Source organism: Geotrypetes seraphini, chromosome 16 (genome assembly GCF_902459505.1).
Source record: "Geotrypetes seraphini chromosome 16, aGeoSer1.1, whole genome shotgun sequence".
NCBI lineage: Eukaryota > Metazoa > Chordata > Amphibia > Gymnophiona > Dermophiidae > Geotrypetes > Geotrypetes seraphini.
This window is the reverse complement of record NC_047099.1, coordinates 30,313,764-30,333,237: the sequence shown is the minus strand read 5'-3', so window position 1 is coordinate 30,333,237 and position 19,474 is coordinate 30,313,764. Positions and strand designations below refer to the sequence as shown.

The 19,474-nt window shown below is 42.7% G+C and overlaps 1 protein-coding gene across 2 annotated transcripts in view; it reads right to left on the bottom strand.

Moving 5' to 3' along the window:
* LRCH4 (leucine rich repeats and calponin homology domain containing 4) overlaps positions 1–19,474 on the bottom strand; it is a 103,750-nt gene that overhangs the window by 19,840 nt on the left and 64,436 nt on the right. The window contains exons 7-15 of one of the 2 annotated variants that reach the window (XM_033925039.1): positions 15,815–15,911; positions 15,265–15,352; positions 13,412–13,444; positions 12,256–12,362; positions 8,643–8,710; positions 8,143–8,286; positions 2,921–2,986; positions 1,307–1,355; positions 828–891 (exon numbers count right to left, since the gene is read on the bottom strand). In XM_033925039.1, coding sequence (XP_033780930.1) covers positions 828–891; positions 1,307–1,355; positions 2,921–2,986; positions 8,143–8,286; positions 8,643–8,710; positions 12,256–12,362; positions 13,412–13,444; positions 15,265–15,352; positions 15,815–15,911 — 716 coding nt within the window. The remainder of the gene's footprint in view (positions 1–827; positions 892–1,306; positions 1,356–2,920; positions 2,987–8,142; positions 8,287–8,642; positions 8,711–12,255; positions 12,363–13,411; positions 13,445–15,264; positions 15,353–15,814; positions 15,912–19,474) is intronic. The other variant, XM_033925040.1, reaches the window with a different exon arrangement.

Below are 19,474 nucleotides of genomic sequence, written 5' to 3'. Positions count from 1 at the left end.
AAGGGCACAATTGCTCCAGACGCGACCTAGCTATAAAAAAGTGCTGGTTACATGAAAAAATACAGTAAAATACAGTTTTCTTAAAGGGAAACAACCCTTCAGACCAGCACTACCTCAGGATTTTTTTTTTTTTTTTTACAGAACAGACTCCACAGGCTCTCGAAGCAATATGCCTTGCTTGATTTAGGGGGCAAGGCTTACTGCTGAGGCTCCTCTAAAAAAATATGGGGAGGTGGAGGAAGTGGGGGGAGGGACCCCGCTCGTGACCCGCCGGGTTTGACACCCCCGAGGTCGGACGAACCCCCAAACAGAGTCCGTCCAAGCTCCGTCCGGCTAAAAACAGGGACAATAAACCCCTAAACAAATTCCAACAGCCCTACCAAGGGAGATGGGTACAGATCACTCAACACCTGCTGGAGACTGAAAGAAGACTGAGGGAAATAGAGAGGAGGGGCTAGGATATACTGTCCCAAAGTTTTGTTTTCAGTCTCCACCTGCTGGTCATGATTAGATATATACCCAATCGTAAAGTTAACCTCTACTGGTCTGGAGAGTGCTAAAGAAATAGCAGTTTTCTGACATTGGTGTTTACACGTGTCTGTGATGTACTCATGTAAAAGTCACTATTTACACTTAGATGTGTTTCTAAAATAATAGTCTGAGTCTTCTATTTGTCATTTTTGATTTATCACTTAGGTTCATCCCAATTAAGTTATTTTTGGAGAAAAAAAAAGGCCAACTTATATAGCAGTACTTCATATTACACACAGTATCAGATCAAGCTTTGAAAAGTCAGATATTTTAACTGACCAACTTCTCTTACCCACCTGTATGAGGTGATGACATGACTACAGAAGCAGCACTTCTGCTGTTCACTTGAAGGTCCACATTCTACAAAAAGATTAAGACAGTCAGCATGCTGTAGAAACAACTTGTTCACACCACCATTCCCCAAATTCCTCTTCTGATTTTTTTTTCTTATCAGGGATTTTCCACAAGCTCTCTCTCCTGACTTGAGATTCTCCCCTGCAAAGACCCTTCCCTTATTGCTTCCCCATCCAGTTCTCATCAGTGACATCCTGTTCCAAAACCTCGCTCCTGACCTCTTCATTTGGCTCAACAAGAAACATTCCCCTGCAAGCATCTCTTATGTTTATCCATATTCTTATATAGTACTCAGATACTTCCCCTGAAACACCTTTCCATCTGGCTATCTCAAGGATTCCCCCCAGGCCTTTCTCCTCATATTTCCTATATGGTTTTCATCAGGGAATTCCCTGTTTTTAATCTAGTGTACTGATCTTACCTGATTTCTCTGCTTTTGAGATAAAAAGCTGCTGTTCTCACATGGTCCACTAGAGAGAGACAAATAATCACTTAGCATTAAGGCTCATATCAAAGTCACTAGCTAGTTCAGCAATGGTCATTATTTTTCCAGTTTGGGCCACTTTGAAGTGTATGGCCAACGTACAAGTCCAGGTTGGCTGCTCAGACACACAAAGCAACTCACGTAACTAAAATGAAATCTGCCCCCCTCTGCCCAAGTCCATCTGTATCTAACCCTTTCCTCTCCCTCATCTCCTCTCCCCCACACACTGTCTTTCCCACGTTACCCCCCACCACCATCCATCCCAGCCAGACTCAAGCCTATTTACTTCTTCTGCCACTCAGCCTCCACCAACCTGTCCTCACCTTCAACCCTCCAAGCCAACTTAAGTTGTTAATCTCTTCCTATTTTCTTCACCAGGTTTGCTGTTGGCACTACTTCTAGAACAGCTGCTTCTATATTCTTCTGGCTTTTTTTTAAAGCAAATTTTAGCTATACAGTGCTCCCTGTACAATTTTCAAGTCTTGTGAGAGGCCCTTACATAAAGCATTATCACATTAGGATAGACCAAAGATTCATCAAGCCCCTCAATGGCCAATCTAGGTCACAAGTACCTGGTGACTTCAAAAGAGTAAAGTAGATTTTATGCTGCTTATCTGAAGAACAAGCAGTGAATTTTCTAAAGTCCACCTTAATAATGATTTCTGGAATTTTCTTTTAGGAACTTGTCCAAACCTTTTACCACAATCTCTGGCAACAAATTCCAGAGCTTAAGTGAAGAAATATTTTATCCAATTTGTTCTAAACATATTACTTAGTAAATTCACTGCATGCACCCTACTTTTGGAAAGAGTAAGCAATTCATGTCTACCCATTCCATACCACTCAGGATTTTATAGCCCTCTACACTAGGGCTAACCCTCAGCCATCTCTTCTCCAAGCTGAAAAGCTCTGGTCTTTAGCCTTTCCTCATAGATAAGTGGTAGGGGTAGGAGGAAGAAAAGGGGAAATTATTTTAACTCAAGCCTTTCTCAGTAGTTCAAGGCAAGTTCCAAGTACATTCAGATACTGTAAGAGTTTTCTTATCCCCAGAGGGCTTACAACCTAAGTTTGTAACTGAAGCATCAGAGCTCAAGGTTATAAGCAGTGGGATTCGAACATGGATTTCCCTGGTTCTCAGCCCACTGCTCTACTAGACTAGTCCTCCATAGCAGGAGGGTGTGAATTTGGGGAACAGTGGGTTAGAGCTGTATGCGAGATTGATTTTGCTGCTATTGGCTCCCAGGCCTTACACTGATAAAAATGTTAAAGAAAATACATAATAAAAAAAAAAAAGAAATACACAGGCTGCATGTCATAAAAAGATTGTAGCAGTCTCTGGAAGGGCTGACCATAGTCAAGTGCATACAGCCCTAACATATCTTTAAAATATCTCTTGTTTGTATCATACACCTCCACAGATTCAGTGGAATCACTCTCAAAGAAAGACGAGCTAGCCTCACCTTTGCTGCTGGGCAGCAAGGATAAAAAGTCTTCCACCCACACCTTGAGACTAAATTCCCCCAGTTCTATGAACAAGTTGTTATTGCTTACTTCTTAGCTGTGGTACTTAGTGATTGGGAATTACTTGCAGTACCCTTGGGGGTCAATTTCAGCCAACTGGAAAAAATGAAACACAGGATTTAAAGCGTCATAGGCAGGCTAAAATGTAGAAACAGAGAATGTCCAATATAGAACAAAATGAGAGAAAAGGAGCAACGTCATCACCACATTTTTTTTCTCTCCTCAGAATGCAAATACAACACACACAGTCCTCTTTACTTAGACATGTACCAATAATGCAAGTAGTATCTTTTGGCATGGCACTCTATTCTCTTCAACCCACACATAGCAACATTAAGATAACATACTACTGTAATGAATAGATGCCGTTTTCTATTGGAAGTATATTTGCAAAAGGGGGGAGGGTGGGTTATCTTATACAGAAGGTTTTAACATATAAATAAGAGCATTTATATTTATATATTTTTGATTAAATATGAATGGAATGGGTGGGTGGGAAGGGAATAAACTTATGTATCTGAATATATTAAGAAAATTCAAGTAATGTATTTAATCTTAAATGTTTTATTTTTTTTTATTTCTTTATTCTTTTTCAAACTTACATCAAGTGCACAAAAAGAACAACATGAAATACTATCGTATAACACTTGACCATCATACATTATATTCTTAATATGTAAATTAATTAAAAACCCTCCCCCCTCCCATCTTTAATTGTACACTTGATGTAAGTTTTAAAAAATGAATAAAGAATTACAAAAAAAAAAAAAGATAACATTAAATGGTGCTATTTTGTGAACAACCTTCCAAGGCTCAGCACGTAAAAACCGCTCCTTTCCACCTTCTGCAGAATAACATAAGAATTGCCGCTGCTGGATCAGACCAGTGGTCCATCATGCCCAGCAGTCCGCTTACGCGGCAGCCCTCTGGTCAAAGACCAGCGACCTAACTGGGACTAGCCCTACCAGCGTACACTCTTATTCACCAGGAACTTGTCTAACTTTGTCTTGAATCCCTGGAGGGTGTTTTCTCCTATGACAGACTCTGGAAGAGCGTTCCAGTTTTCTACCACTCTCTGGGTGAAGAAGAACTTCCTTACGTTTGTACGGAATCTATCCCCTTTCAATTTTAGAGAGTGTCCTCTCATTTTCCCTACCTTGGAGAGGGTGAACAACCTGTCCTTATCTACTAAGTCTATTCCCTTCAGTACCTTGAATGTTTCGATCATGTCCCCTCTCAATCTCCTCTGTTCGAGGGAGAAGAGGCCCAGTTTCTCTAATCTTTCGCTGTACGGCAGCTCCTCCAATCCCTTAACCATCTTAGTTGCTCTTCTCTGGACCCTTTGAGTAGTACCGTGTCCTTCTTCATGTATGGCGACCAGTGCTGTACGCAGTACTCCAGGTGAAGGCGCACCATGGCCCGGTACAGTGGCATGATAACCTTCTCCAATCTGTTCGTGATCCCCTACTTTATCATTCCTAGCATTCTGTTCGCCCAGTAATATATGGCACATTCTACTACAAGACAGTGAAGTTGCTTACATAACAGGTGTTCTCCGTAGACAGCCAGGGAATGAAGTCCTCTGACTGAGCCAGTGTGCTAGAATCAGGAGATTAGATTTTTTTACTGAGCATGTACGGATTACCTTGCCTCTGGAACTCTACCCTCCAATGACAGTTATGTCACTAGCTTAAAGAACTACTTGGTATGAGGGGATGGAGGGTGGGCAAGTGTGGCTGCATTCCCCTCCTGTCTATGGAGAACATCTGTTACAGGTAAGCAACTTTGCTTTTTCTGAAGACAAGCAGGGGACATGCAGGCACACTTGCTGGTGAGTCCCTAGCTTAAAACCGAGATGGGTGGAGGAAAAACTTATAACGCAAATAAATTTCAGAGGACTGACTGCTGAACTTTAATCCAACAATAGTGCTTAGTGAAAGTTTGAACAGAAGACCAAGTTGCTGCTCTGCAGATATCTGGCATTGGGACTGATCTCAAGTTTGCAATTGATGTGGTCTAATCTGTCCTGGAGGAGATAAGCGAGCTCTAGCATAGCAAAAAGAGATGCAATGTGCAATCCATGAAGATATAGTTCATTTAGATACTGCATTTCCTTGCGTAGCTGAATTGAAGGAGACAAAATGTTGACTAGGAGTACAGATAACCACAGTTTTGTCCAGGTAAAACAAAAAGTGCCCTCCTGAAATCTAGTGTGTGAAGACTTTGTTCCACTGAAGAAGAATGAGGAGGGGGAAAAACAATGGCAATACTAAAGATTTTTTTTTTCTCCAAAAAGTTTATTGAAGAAATGCAAAAAGATACATAACAATGAACAATGCAACCAACAGCCCATACAATCACATCCCCCCCCAATCCCACCAAAAGTCATACTGGGATTCTTCAGTATGAGACAAAACAGTCCAAATCAAAACAAAACCCCACCCACACTCCCTCCCACCTCCCAACCCCCCAACCCCATATGTGTGCAGAGATCAAACTAGGAACCACAAAGGTAGCTGGGTGAGACCACTAGGAAACCGATGACCACTTAATGTAAGGATCCCAAACCTTCAAAAACCGAGAGAGGCGATTATTCATAAGAACTGTCAATTTAGACATAAAAGCTAAGTTCCCCAATAGATGCTGCCTAGTAGGTGGGTGAACCTGCTTCCACTGTGCAGCCAGCAACAGTCTTCTAGCTGTAAACACATGAAAAGCCAAGGTCTGACAGGAGCGCAACGCCCCATGCAGCATATGCAATAAAGCACTGCCCATAGATTTACAAATAGGCCTATGAAAAATTTCAGTAAGAATATCAAACACCATAGATCAATAGGGGACCACTTTAGGACAATCCTACCAAATGTGCAAAAACATACCTCGTTGCCCACACTGCCTCTAACACAAGTCAGAGGTCTGCGAGTAAATACGGTGCAAGCGAACTGGTGTAAGCATCTTGTATCCATTTTCCCACCAAGGAGCTAACAATTGAGGGACATAGCAAGTGTTTGAAAAAGGTTGGCCCACTATCTAGGAGCAAAGGTCCGCCCTAACAAAGTCTCCCAAACCTGTATATATATATATATATATTTTTTTTTTTTTTTTCCAAATCTTTATTCATTTTCATTTCTTACATCAAGTGTACAATAAAATATCAATTAGATCATACAAATCACTTGAAAATCTAATCAAACATCAGCATAAATATATAAATAAAAACCCCTCCCCCTCCCATCAATAGTATTCTCCAAATCTTTATATATTTGATAGTTGAGGGCATTTTGAGTAATAAGTGCCTTATAAAAGCGAGTTAACACATCCCCGACCACAACTGCCACCCATGGCCCATTCCAACAAGGTTTCCGGGAGCAACAACTCGTCCAGGGCCCTATGCCGGAGAAAGTCGTATGCTTGGCGATATCGAAAGAAATCCAGGTCCCCCAAGTCGTAGGCCTCCCTTAAGTCTGAATAGGACACAATCTGACCTCCTCAAGAAAATCCCCCCAAATCCGCAAAGCCCTGAAGGGCCCAAATTTTAAATCGTGGGTCCAATGGCAGTACTATAGATTGATTGATTTGGAAATCTGTTGCTACTTTTGGAAGAAACTTTGGATGAGTACACAGTAGCACTTTATTAGGAAAAAATTGAGGGTTATGAGAATAGATGACCAATGCTTGGAATTCACTAATTCTTCTTACTGAAGTAAGAGCTACAAGAAATGCTGTTTTCCATGCAAGGAAGGGTAGTGTAGCAGATCCCAAAGGTTCAAAAGGATCTTTCATCAAATGGTCCAAACATTGAGGTCCCAGGTCAATGGTGGGGTATGAAGTGCAGGATAGAGGTTAAGACCTCTTAGAAATCGAGAAAGTAAAGGATTTTGTGAAATTGGTTTTCCATCCAGCAAGGAATGGTATGCCAAGATGGTTGAAAGATGAGTCATACAGAATTGGTCTCGAGACCCGAATCTGATAAGTATAGCAAGTAGGTTAAAAAGTTATCAATTGGGCAATGGAATGGATCTTAAGCTTGCGAATGTGTCCATATGGAAAAATGTTTCCACTTCAACTGATAAGATTAGTTTTTATTAATTGGAAAGTAGACTCTTATAATGCCATATGAAGATTTGGAATATCCTCCGGAGAAGCCACCTCCAATTGTTGTAGGATGGAATGCTGAAAGGTAGGATTTGCAATTGATGGGCCATGATTTTTGATGTTATGGAGCCTTGATAGACCTTCTGTCAAACGGAATCAAGGAAACGATCTTTTCCAGGAGGCGAGTTATATTGAGACTTTGAAGATTTTGATTTATGAATAGCGGACTCTGAAACCATAGAATGATGCGGTAGCTGTTACACATCATATCCTGGTGCTTTCTTAACACTGTATTTCAGTTCTAGCCTTCTGGAAGCTTTGGAAACTGATTGTGGCTTTTGCCACTTAGCCAGCTGCAGATCTTGTAGCATTTGATGGACTGGAAGTGCAATGAGACCCTTAGACGGAGTTTGGCAAGACTGAAGAATTGCTTGAAAATCTCTCTTATTAGGTAGTGTGACAGCCTGGCTAAGGGTTAGCAGACTAGAAACCTTTTGGTAAAATTTTGGATAACAGTATTCTTCCTGCTGAACCTGTTGTAGTGACGTTTGCGTATGGTAGGAGGGTCACTATCCAGAAAGAGGAGACTCTGGTATATCATACCAATCCTGGATAGGCAACATCTGTTATTGCGGTGAGTGACAAAGTGATGTGCATGGAGACCAAGCAATGTCTGGAGTATTGGAGATAAGCTGTGTGCACAGAGGGTCCGGAACCAGATGCTGGTCTACACAGTTAATACACTGTGGAATAACCTCTGAAGAAACCTGAGGGGGAAGGGCTGGCGTAGAAGAGAAGCACTCTCCCTCATAAAACCTTGTAAAAGTGAGAAAAAATGTGCTACAACAGCCATAGAGCTAAAAGCCTGTGGGGTCCCTGAGGACAACTGAGGTATACACACTAGTTTTGGAGCTAAAGGGCTATCAGACCTAGTAGCTGGTGTAAGTGCCCTTTTTGCTCCCTTTACTGGTATAGGAGAATGTAAATATGAACCTGCAGAATCCAGCGCTGTGTCCGATGAGTATTACGAAGCAATAACAGTGCCCGCAGGAGGCCTCTCCTTAGTGCTTTTTACAGATGAAGCAGATGTGATTTGAGTAACACTTCTTTCACCCTAGCCACTTCCATGCACTGTTATCTCTACAAGTCTCCCTTACCTGTCTTTTTTTTCTAGCGATTGACTCCTCAGTGCCTGCTGCTGCCGTTCACGCTCCTGCCAAATTTGCAGAGTCTCTGGCCTTCGTCTTTCCTCATTCCCAGTTCCTGGTTCCTCACGAGCAGAGCCTACTGTGGTGATTAGCCTGATAAAATAAAGCAATACTGAAGGCATGGTGGAAAAACAAGGAACATTCACAATGGCTTCTCTTGCTGAAATAGAATGTAGAGGAGTTTACAACCAACATACAGTATAAAAAGACTAAAGGAAGTTTTCTGAATGCAGAGTTAATGTATGCCAAAATAAAGGCATGCATAAAATGTTAAATCTTCATACCAGAACTTCCCCAAATAAAGGGGATAGAAGGAGGGCCTAATTATTATGAAGTACTACCTACACAATTAATATGGTTAGAAATCAGCTCAAAAAGCCAGAGAACAGGACAACAGCAAGACAGAACAAGATGGGGGTTTAATAACTGTTCAGGACCCAGTTCCTTACCTGCTGCCCATAGATTTCTCTCCAACTTCTGTTCTCTGTGGCGATAGTGTGTCTGCTTTACTTTTCTCCTACAATGAAAGATAAAAGGTTCATCATAAGAAATAGCCCAAGTGTTTCTCAGCATGCCAGTATTTCCAGAAATACAAACTTTCAGCCCTTCTACAGTTTCTGCTGTAGCATGGCAGGGTGTTACAAGTAGACTCAATCCCATTCCTTAAAAGTATGGGAGGACTACATGCACCTGCAAACTACCCCATATGACAGTAATGAAATAAATCAGCCGAGTGAACTCCGTGCAGATTTCCACCACACAGAAAGCACAGTTACTTACTGTAACAGGTGTTATCCAAGGACAGCAGGCAGATATTCTCACATGTAGGTGACGTCATCCACGGAGCCCTGGTACAGACAGCTTTAAAAGTGCATCACCACTTTAAGAACTTAAAGTTGACAAACTGCCCGCACCATGCATGCGCGAGTGCCTTCCCGCCTGACGCAGGCTCACGGCTTCTCAGTTCCATAAGCAAGATAAAAAGTCAACCAGGGAGGTGGGTGGGTTGTGAGATTATCTGCCTGCTGTCCCTGGATAACGCCTGTTACGGTAAGTAACTGTGCTTTATCCCAGGACAAGCAGGCAGCATAGTCTCACATGTGGGACTCCCTAGCTTACTAAAATGGGTTGGAGGGAGTGTTTGGCCATTAAGAAAATAAATTTATATGGTATAGATTTTCAAGTGTTATATTGTAATTGTAATGGATGTATTCATGTACACTTGTTTATGATTTATAATGAATGAAGAATTAAAAATAAATAAATAAATTTTACAAAACTGCTTGGCCAAAATGATCCTCCCCCACTGAGTTGTTTGTATTATGTTTAATTCACTTGTTGTAAGAATTCAAAAATGAATAAATTTAAAAAAAAAAATGATCCTCCCTTTTGGAATTGAATTCCAGACAGTAGTAAGATGTAAATATATGAACTGATGACCAAGTAGCAACTTAACATAATTCATGAATAGGAGTGGAGCGTAGGAAAGCAAGAGAAGCTGCCTTAGCTCAGATCTTGTGGGCTGTGACGCAACTCCTAGTTGCAGCCCAGCCTGAGCAAAACAGAAAACAATAGAAACCGGTAGCCATCCACTATAATAAAACCCTTAGCTTGCATGCGCACTTCAATCTCCGTGCTGCGCATGTGCAGTGCCTGCCTCAGCTGGATTGTCGATGAAAAACTGGACTGGTGGTGAAAGGATCGTCAATGTTGCTCCGGAGAAACCAGCTGCAGTACTGCAGGATCTGGTAACCATGTACTTAGGTACTGAGTGAGTCAATACAGGGGTAATCCCTTCAGAACAGCACCTCGAGCACCAGTACTCTGGCTTTTCTTCCGGTACCATCGGTGCTTCGGCTTGCCCCGAAGAAGGTGGTCTCAATGAGGATGCATACCTCAAAGTTGAGGCAAAGCCTGAAGGTGGTTGTCGCTGCTTGGTCGGAATCAAGAGACTTGATGCAAAGTGACCTGCGATGGCGATTGGGAAGCTTGCAGCCTCTGAACTGGTTTACCAGATGGAGCGATGTCTCCTGACATCGGTGTCTATGTCTTCAATGATGAAGATTTCTGATCGATGCCCATGCTAGTCCCAAACAATCTTTTCTGTTGAAGTTTCTGGCTGATTATTGAATATGTCTGTAGAGTAGTACACCGGGCACAAATTCCACCCAGTGTTCTGGACAACGGGACTTGAAGCACCAACTGTCAGGAAGAAAAGTTGGCACTGGGCACCTACAGCACTTTTTCTTTTTAGCCCATTTAGTGGCCTGAAAAAATGGTTAAAAAGACCGCGTCAGCTAAATTGATGGCCGAGGAAAATTGAAGGTCTCAGTGGCCGAAGCCTCCAAGGAAAAAAAGGTTCCTCTTTCTTTTCTTTTAAAAATAAGCAAATTTAAAAATAATTTAAGGAAAAAAAAACAAAACACGTGAGCGGGAAGGCAAATGGCAAAAAAAATGAACCACCTTCAGAGACATGACTTCTTAGCTATGTAAAAACTAAGAATTGAGGAGCTGTGAGCCTGCGTTGGGTGGGAAGGCACTTGCGCATGCACGGTGCAGGCAGTTTGCGAACTTTCTTAAATTCTTAAAATGGTTAAACTCCAAGATTCAAATCATAGAAACATAGAAACATAGAAAGATGACGGCAGAAAAGGGCCAAGGCCCATCAAGTCTGCCCACTATAGACCCTCCCCTTAAGATTAGCTAGTGTTTTGCCCTGACCCTCTTAGGGATCCCACATGGGCGTCCCATTTATTATAGAAACATAGAAATCGGCTGATTTAAGGTCATCTGGAAGCATTGGATGATAGCAGGTATACGGATTTTATTTGATATTATTTCAAATGGTAAACTGCTTGATTTTTCACAGCTGCAACATAAATATGGTTTAAATAAATCACAAAAGCTTTAGATGGTTGCAGCTGAAGCAGGCTATTCAGGCAGGGTTCCCTGAATGGAAAAACCTTAACAATCAATATAGTTTGGAATTTTTATGCTTTCAGGTGGACTTCTTGGGACACCAGGCCGCCCAGTGGTATAAATTGGTAAGTGGATTTGTAAATAAAAAACCTAAAACAGGACTTGGGGACATTTGGAGCATTGAGATCAAGCAGCAAATTTCTGAGTCTCAATGGCCACGAATTTGGTCTTGGAGGATGAGATGTACAATGTCCGCATCTATGAGACAAACTTGGTTTTTCCTTTTACATAGAGCATTTTGGAACCCAGTTCGATTACAGAAGTTAAATAGCTCTAAGTCTAATAGATGCTGGCATTGTAATCTTGAGATTGGGACATTAGATCATATGTTATACTATTGTCCCTTTATCTTGACCTTTTGGAAATCAATTTGGACCCAAATAAATTGTTTATTGGAAAACCCTGTGGCTTTATCATATGATACAATTCTATTCGGTATGATAATGAGAACAAAGAGCCAACTTTCATCAAACAATAATAAGCTTTTATTAATTATGACAGGAGTCGCCATACAACGTATCACAAATAATTGGAAGAATTGCAGCAGACTAAATTACAGTTTTTGGTGGAATTCATTATGTCACATTTATAAAATGGAAAGAAAAATAGCTATGCAAAAAGGAAATTATAAAAAATGTCAAGAGATTTGGGGGCCATTCACAAGTTATTGTAATGAATAGATACCATTTTTCCATTATAAGTACAATGCAAGTAAGAGGGTGGGAGGGGGGGGGATTTTGAATTTATTAAATGTTTTGATCAATAGGAAAGAATATTTTATAGGATATAATTGATGGCACAGGACATGGTAAGGATGGGAGGGAAAGAACTAAATTTTATGTATTTTATGTTAAATATGAAAGAAATTCAAGTGTTGTATTCAATTTCAATTGTCACTTATTGATACACTTGTTGTAAGATGTAAAATGAATAAAGTGTTTTTTTTTTTTAAGTGGCAATTTACTTTTATAGCTATCCGTAACGGGGCTCCATGGATGACGTCACCCACACGTGAGAATATGCTGCCTGCTTGTCCTGGGATAAAAGAATAACTCCTATGGGGTCAAATATCTTCTCTCTTACCTCTGATGACACCATCATCTGCAGACCACAGTCTGACTTCACGTCATCCTCCTCCTCACCATTAGTGCTGCTATCGATGTAGTCTATCTGCTCTAGGTCACCAATCCCTGGAGGAACAAAGGTAGCGCCAATTAGGTATCACAGCATTGTGGTGTTTCGTGGAAAAACTGCATTAACAATTTGTAATTTAAATCTCTTATCTCCAAGTTCTTCCTCCCTATTCATCTTGTATCAAGGACACAGTCTACAAAATCTCTTCTTACCTCTTCTCATCTGGCTGACCATGCTGGACCTCCAGCATGCTCTATTCCCTTCTCTTCTATACAGACCAATTTCAGCACCTTATAGCCATGAAAAATCTCCTCCCAGTGCTGCTCTTTGGGTTGGTCACTGGCCCCTTCTTAGTGCCAAATCATAAGTTCCATTTGTTTACTAAGATAACTGAATGACTCGAAAGGGTCCAGAGAAGAGCGACTAAAATGGTTAAGGGGCTGTCTGGGAAAGGTAAATTTGGGTTTCAGTAGGTTATATCTTTGTAGTTCTGTTTTTCAGCTCAGCAAAATCAGTTGGGTAATAGTGTTGTAGCCTTTAGAACTCCATTAGGGATTACTACAAAACAGTGTTTTAGCCTAGATTAGTGTTTTAGGTTGCATTTCAGGACATAATATCAGATTAGGGCACAAATAGCTGTTGAGGAAAGGCTCTGCTGTTAATTCCCTCTTGCCCACCCCAAGACAGATCTTTTTGATTTATACGCTCTTCAGCCAACCAGGAACAGGGCATTATTTTGATAGGATTTTTCTGCCCTTTCTTTATTTTTAAGAACATAACAGGTGTTAAGTACTTCTATATCACAATATGGCTGGGAAACATTGTATCACCAAAGCTACTGCCTCTGTGCAGACAGAAAATGTTACCCATGCAGAGGGAGTGGTTCCAAGTACAAGCTGTCTTCAGCTTGAATCTCTCATGAAGGAAGTAAACGAACTGAGAGATGAGGTGGCAAGACTGAGAAGCATCTATGAGAATGAGAGGTACTTCGATAAAATGGTTCATGAGCCATCAAGGATTTCCAGCAGTGGGGAAGAAGCTGTGTTGTGAGAAGACAACTGGACTCAAGATTACAGAACACTGCAAGATTGGTACTGTGACTCACCCTGCTCTTGAAATGAAGAACCGGTATGCTGCCCTGGAAGTGGAGATGAGTGGAGATTTGGAAAAAAAAAAAGGTCTGCCTGTAATTTTTCACAGTCTGCATACATTTCAACAACTTTGAACAATTTCCAGATTTTTTAAATAAATAAGTTAAATAGTACTGGTCCTAGTACAGATCCATGAGGCACTCCACTATATACCCTCCTCCTCCTGTTTTCTGTCTGATAACGAACATCGCCTCCTATCCCGTGAATCTAATTTGCTCAGGAACCTCTCATGAGGAACTTAGTCAAAAGCTTTCAGAAAATCTATATACACTATATCAACCATCTCACCTTTTATCCACATGTGTTATGTGCAAATTAGTGAGGCAAGACCTGCATTGGCTGAACTCATTCATAGCATACCATTTCAACTCCTGTATCTCGCAAATGTCAGCTAGGAATCATTGCTACAGAGACAAACATCGTGCAGAAAGTTGAATGTAGGAAATCATGCAGCTGACTGCATGCGAATGGGTCAGTGCATTGAGGAGAAAAGGTGTGTTTTCAGTGCTTTCCTGAATTGGAAATATATGGGTGTTTGTCGAAGGCTGCCAGGGAGGTTGTTCCAGATTTTGGGCCCTTGGAACTCAAGAGATGGCCTTGAATGGAGCCTTCCTTTAAACATGGCAGGTGGAGGGGATTGTCCTCGAGTTATAGAAAGAGTTTTCACCGTATTTGGCCTTGTGACCCAAGCATGCTACTTTGAATTGGACGCTGCTTCTGACTGGCAGCCAGTGTAATTCTTTAAGGAGGTGTTACCCTGTCATATTTAGTCTTATGTAAGATTAGCCTCGCTGCTGTATTTTGGAGCAATTGTAGTCTCTTGAGGTCTTTCTCAGCAATGCAGCAGTAGAGGGAATGTCAAAGGCTTACTTGCATATTCCACATTTCCGGCTCACAGAAGCTCCTGAGATTCCATGTATTTTGGAGCAATTGTAGTCTCTTGTCCCATTAAATCACGTTTGTCTACATGTTCCACAACTTATTTATTTATTTTTTTATTAATTAGTTTCCATTATTTTGCCTAGCATTAAAGTCAGGTTTACTGGTCTGTAATTTCCTGGATCTCTCCTGGAACCCTTTTTAAAAATCAGCTTAACATTGGCCAGTCTCCATCTCTGTAAATAACAATTTTATCATTCCTGTCTCCTCTGCTCGTAACCTTGGAGTCATTTTCAACTATGACCTTTCATTTTCTACCCACATCCATGCTAAAGCCTGTCACTTCTATTTCTACGTATATAACTAGCAGACAAAAAAAAAATCACTACCCTGTGAACTGTCACTGCATACAAAAAGCCAATGATTAAGGACATGCTGCCTTATTGGCTAAAAGTACCCGACTTGAAATTGTATATTCAGTCAGTGTGTCCGAGGCTCGTTTGGCTAACTTTTTGCATGCAGCGACAGTTCACAGGGTTTTGGTATAGCAATCACAACTGATAGTGGACAATTGTTTCACAATTTGGTAGTGATATTGGATTTTTCGGCAACCCACTGGAATGGTATTTGCTCTTTGTTTAGTTTTTATTAAAAAAATAAAACAGATTGATTTAACTTCTGATTTGTATTTTTTTGACTGCCTGATACTTTCCAGCATCTCTTCAGCCAGTCAACACCTGGCTCTTTCCATCTTGGTGACGCACTATGCTTTCTCTGGCTGTAAAGCTTAAAATGTAAGTCAAGCATTTTGCCTTGTTCATGTTACATTGCAAACTTCATTGAGCATAGTCTACATATACACATAACTGGCCCTAATGCCCTGTCTAGAATTATTAACAGAAGTGATAACACCTTGCATACCACACACCTGTCCCATCATGCTTCTCTTTCAGCTGTTTGGGATCCTTGTTCAGCTCTGCTATCCGGAAGGAGAGATCGGAGAATTCATCAGAAGACTGGAAGCACAAGACACAAATTAAGTGAAATCTCAGACAATCCCCATCACCATGTGCAGAAATATTCTGCTGTATCAAACCATTCTAGACTGTGGTTCATCTATCCCTTGCACCCGATTATCATCTGAGAGTCTGCCCTGGCAAAGCTTGCTCTTTACCATCTAGCACTCATCAGGACTCTTATCCTAGAATCTCTCTCTCCTTTCTATTTCACATATCATTGACTTCACTGTATAGCCTCCCTCCTTCTTATCAAACTACGTTAGATAGATTATGAGCCCATCGGGACAGATAGGGAAAATGCTTAGGTACCTGATTGTTAAACCGCTTAGATAACCTTGATAGGCGGTATATAAAAACCTAATAAACTTGAAACTTAACTATGGATCCTCCCCTCCCCATGAGTCCTCTCCCCTCTCATTCTAGGCTCTGGAAAAGTATGATTAGAGGTTTTGTTCTTACCTCGTTACCAGACCAACGCTTGCTGCCACTGTCAACACTGTTAAATCCGGAATCCAATCCTCCATACTGCCGGACTGGAAAAAACTCATCTGTGAGGCTGGAAAAGAGAAGGATCCCACATCAAACAAGTTCTTGATTCAGATTTCACACAGGAAAGAAACCACTAGCTACTGATGCTGAACCATAAGGTTTGAGCTTAGAAGGAAGGTGTTGATGCCCCTATACAGGTCATTGGTGAGCCCACACTTGGAATATTATGTTCAGTTTTGGAGGCCGTATCTTTACATCTTGAAGCGGTCCAGAAGAAGGTGACGAAAATGGTAAGGGGTTAGGAGTATGGGGGTACAAGAAGAGTCTAGAAGACCTAAACATGTATACTCTGGAAGACAGGAGGGATAGCGGAGATGTGATACAGACATTTAAATACTTGAAAGGTATTAATATAGAACCAAATATTTTCCAGATAAGGGAAAATGTTAACTAGAGGGCATAACTTGAGGTTTTCACGGAGAGGGTGGTGGATGTCTGGAATGCCATCCCGAGGGAGGTGGTGGAAAGGAAAACGGTGATAGAATTCAAAAAAGCGTGGGATAAACACAGAGGATCTCTAATTAGAAAACAAATTATATAAATTAAAGAACTAAGGCCAGTATTGGACAGACTTCCATGGTTTTTGTCCCATATATGGTGATTCGGAGTAGGATGGGCTGGGGAGGGCATTAATGGGCATAAATGTTTGTATTTACTGTGACACTTATTGTAAGTATTGAAAATAAAGAATTGGGAAAAAAAAAAGAAAACTGAAAACTTTTCTCTTTTCAAAATTTCTTACGAATAATTTAGAACATAATTGAAAACTTTCTTTTTTCTAAAATTTCTGATCCTATATTTTCTATTGTATTTTTTTGATAATATTTTGTAAACCACAGAGAACTTTTGTTGGTTATGCGGTCTAGAAGTCCGATGTTATGTTATATATGCAGCCAATATAGGACTGGATTCTCTGTAGTCTATAGTGCAACAGTTTCCAAGATGGAACAGCAATCAATCTGGTTTTATTCATTATCCTTTCCTCTCCATCAGAGTTATAAATCTCTACATGTAATGTGACAAAGGCTGGATCTGCTCTGTTCAGCCCATCCCTCATGAAAGCTGGCTCCACTGAGCAACACAGGCTTCCAAATTTGAAATGTTTACTCCATAACGGCATAAGGAGAAATTAGGTTCTTACCTGCTAATTTACTTTCTTTTAGCTTCTCCAGACCAGTAGAGGTTAACTTTACGATTGGGTATATATCTAATCATGACCAGCAGGTGGAGACTGAAAACAAAACTTTGGGACAGTATATCCTAGCCCCTCCTCTCTATTTCCCTCAGTCTGCCGAATAGCCAAGCAGAACCAAGAACTGGAAAACAACAGAGAGAAAAAAACAATACTCCGAAAGGAGTAACAAATAACATACCCAAAAAATGCTGTTGGAAAATGCAGAGGAAAAATTCCCGAAGGAAGAAGGTCCCCACAGCTCGCCAGCTAAGCCAGCCGAGCCACAGCCGCTATTCTTCAATTCTCCCCGGCCCTAGAAAAATACTAGAACCCGCAGCAAAAACCAAAAACTGCCCGCGCAACAGCCCCAACAACAACAACAACAGACAGGGTGGGGACCTCTACTGGTCTGGAGAAGCTAAAAGAAAGTAAATTAGCAGGTAAGAACCTAATTTCTCCTTCTTTAGCACTCTCCAGACCAGTAGAGGTTAACTTTACGATTGGGACGTACCAAAGCAGTCCCTCTCACGGGCGGGACCCCCGAAGGGCCGATACCAGAACACGCTCACCGAACACCGCGTCCCGACGCGCCTGAACATCTACCCGATAATGCCGAACAAATGAATGCAAGGAGGACCAAACCGCAGCCTTACAAATATCCACCGGAGGCACGAGCGACGACTCAGCCCAAGAAGCCGCCTGACCCCTAGTGGAATGAGCCTTGAGAAACTCCGGAACCGGCTTCTGACTCAGAAGATAAGCGGAAGCAATCATCTCCTTGATCCAACGCGCAATAGTAGCCTTAGAAGCGCCAGCCCCCCGACGAGGACCCGCCAGAAGCACAAAGAGATGATCGGAGCTCCGAAAATCCCGGGTCCGCTGCACATAAGCATGGAGGACCCGACCAACATCCAACTTGCGCAGCTGTCGTTGCTCAGAAGAACCCTCCCGACTACCCAAGACCGGGAGGACCACCGATTGATTGACATGAAAAGGAGAAACTACCTTCGGCAGAAAGGAAGGAACAGGCCGCAAAACAACCCGCTCCTTCGAAAACTCCAGGAAGGGAGCCCTACAAGAGAAAGCCTGTAGCTCCGACACCCGTCTAGCGGAAGTAATGGCCACCAAAAAGACCGACTTCAGCGTAAGGTCCTTCAACGAACAGCCATCCAACGGCTCGAAAGGAGGGCGCACTAGAACAGAGAGAACCAGATTGAGATCCCAAGAGGGAATCGAGGGCCTTATGGGAGGCCTGAGCAACTTGGCCGCCCTAAGAAAGCGAATCACATCAGGAATGGCTGACAAACGCTGACCTGTCACCAGCCCCCGAAAAGCCGACAGGGCCGCCAGATGAACCCGAAGAGAAGACCAGGCCAGGCCCCTATCCAGGCCATCCTGCAAAAACTCTAGAATGTTAGGCAGAGAAGCGCGAAAAGAGACCACTCCCCGCGCTCGGCACCATTCCTCAAAAAGACGCCAAACCCGTACATAAGCCCGAGAGGTAGAAAGCCTCCGGGACCCCAAAAGTGTAGAGATCACCTTGTCGGAATATCCCTTCTTACTCAGGCGGCCCCTTTCAAGAGCCAAGCCGTAAGACAAAAGGGAGACGGGTCGAACATGGGAATGGGACCCTGCGTCAGAAGATCGCACTCGAGAGGCAGAGGAAGAGGATCCGCCACCAGATGCCTCACCAGATCCGCATACCACGGACGACGAGGCCAATCCGGAGCCACCAAGACCACCAGCCCCGGATGGCGAACAATGCGAAGCAGTACTCTGCCCACTAATGGCCAAGGAGGGAACACATACAACAGCCCCTCCGTTGGCCACGGTTGGACCAGAGCATCCAGACCCTCGGCCAGACCGTCCCTGCGACGACTGAAGAAGCGGGGCACTTTGGCGTTGCCACTTGTAGCCATCAGATCCATCAGGGGCTGCCCCCAAGCACGCACTAGCAACTGAAACGCCTCGGCGCCGAGACACCACTCTCCCGGATCCAAGAAGTGACGACTGAGGAAGTCCGCCTGAACGTTTTCTACCCCGGCAATGTGAGAGGCCGAGAGGTCCAGAAGATGCGACTCCGCCCAAACCATGAGCCGAGCCGCCTCCTGCGCCACCAGAGTGCTCTTGGTGCCCCCCTGACGATTGACATAAGCCACCGCCGTGGCATTGTCCGACAGGACTCTGACCGACTTGCCCAACAAAAGGGAGTGGAAAGCCAACAGCGCCAGCCGGACCGCCCTGGTCTCCAACACGTTGATCGACCAGGAGGCCTCCTCCGTGGACCAGGTTCCCTGAGCAGAGTGACCCAGACACTGGGCCCCCCAACCCAGGAGACTCGCATCCGTAAGGAGCACCGTCCACTGCGGAAGATCCAGACCCACCCCCTGAACTAG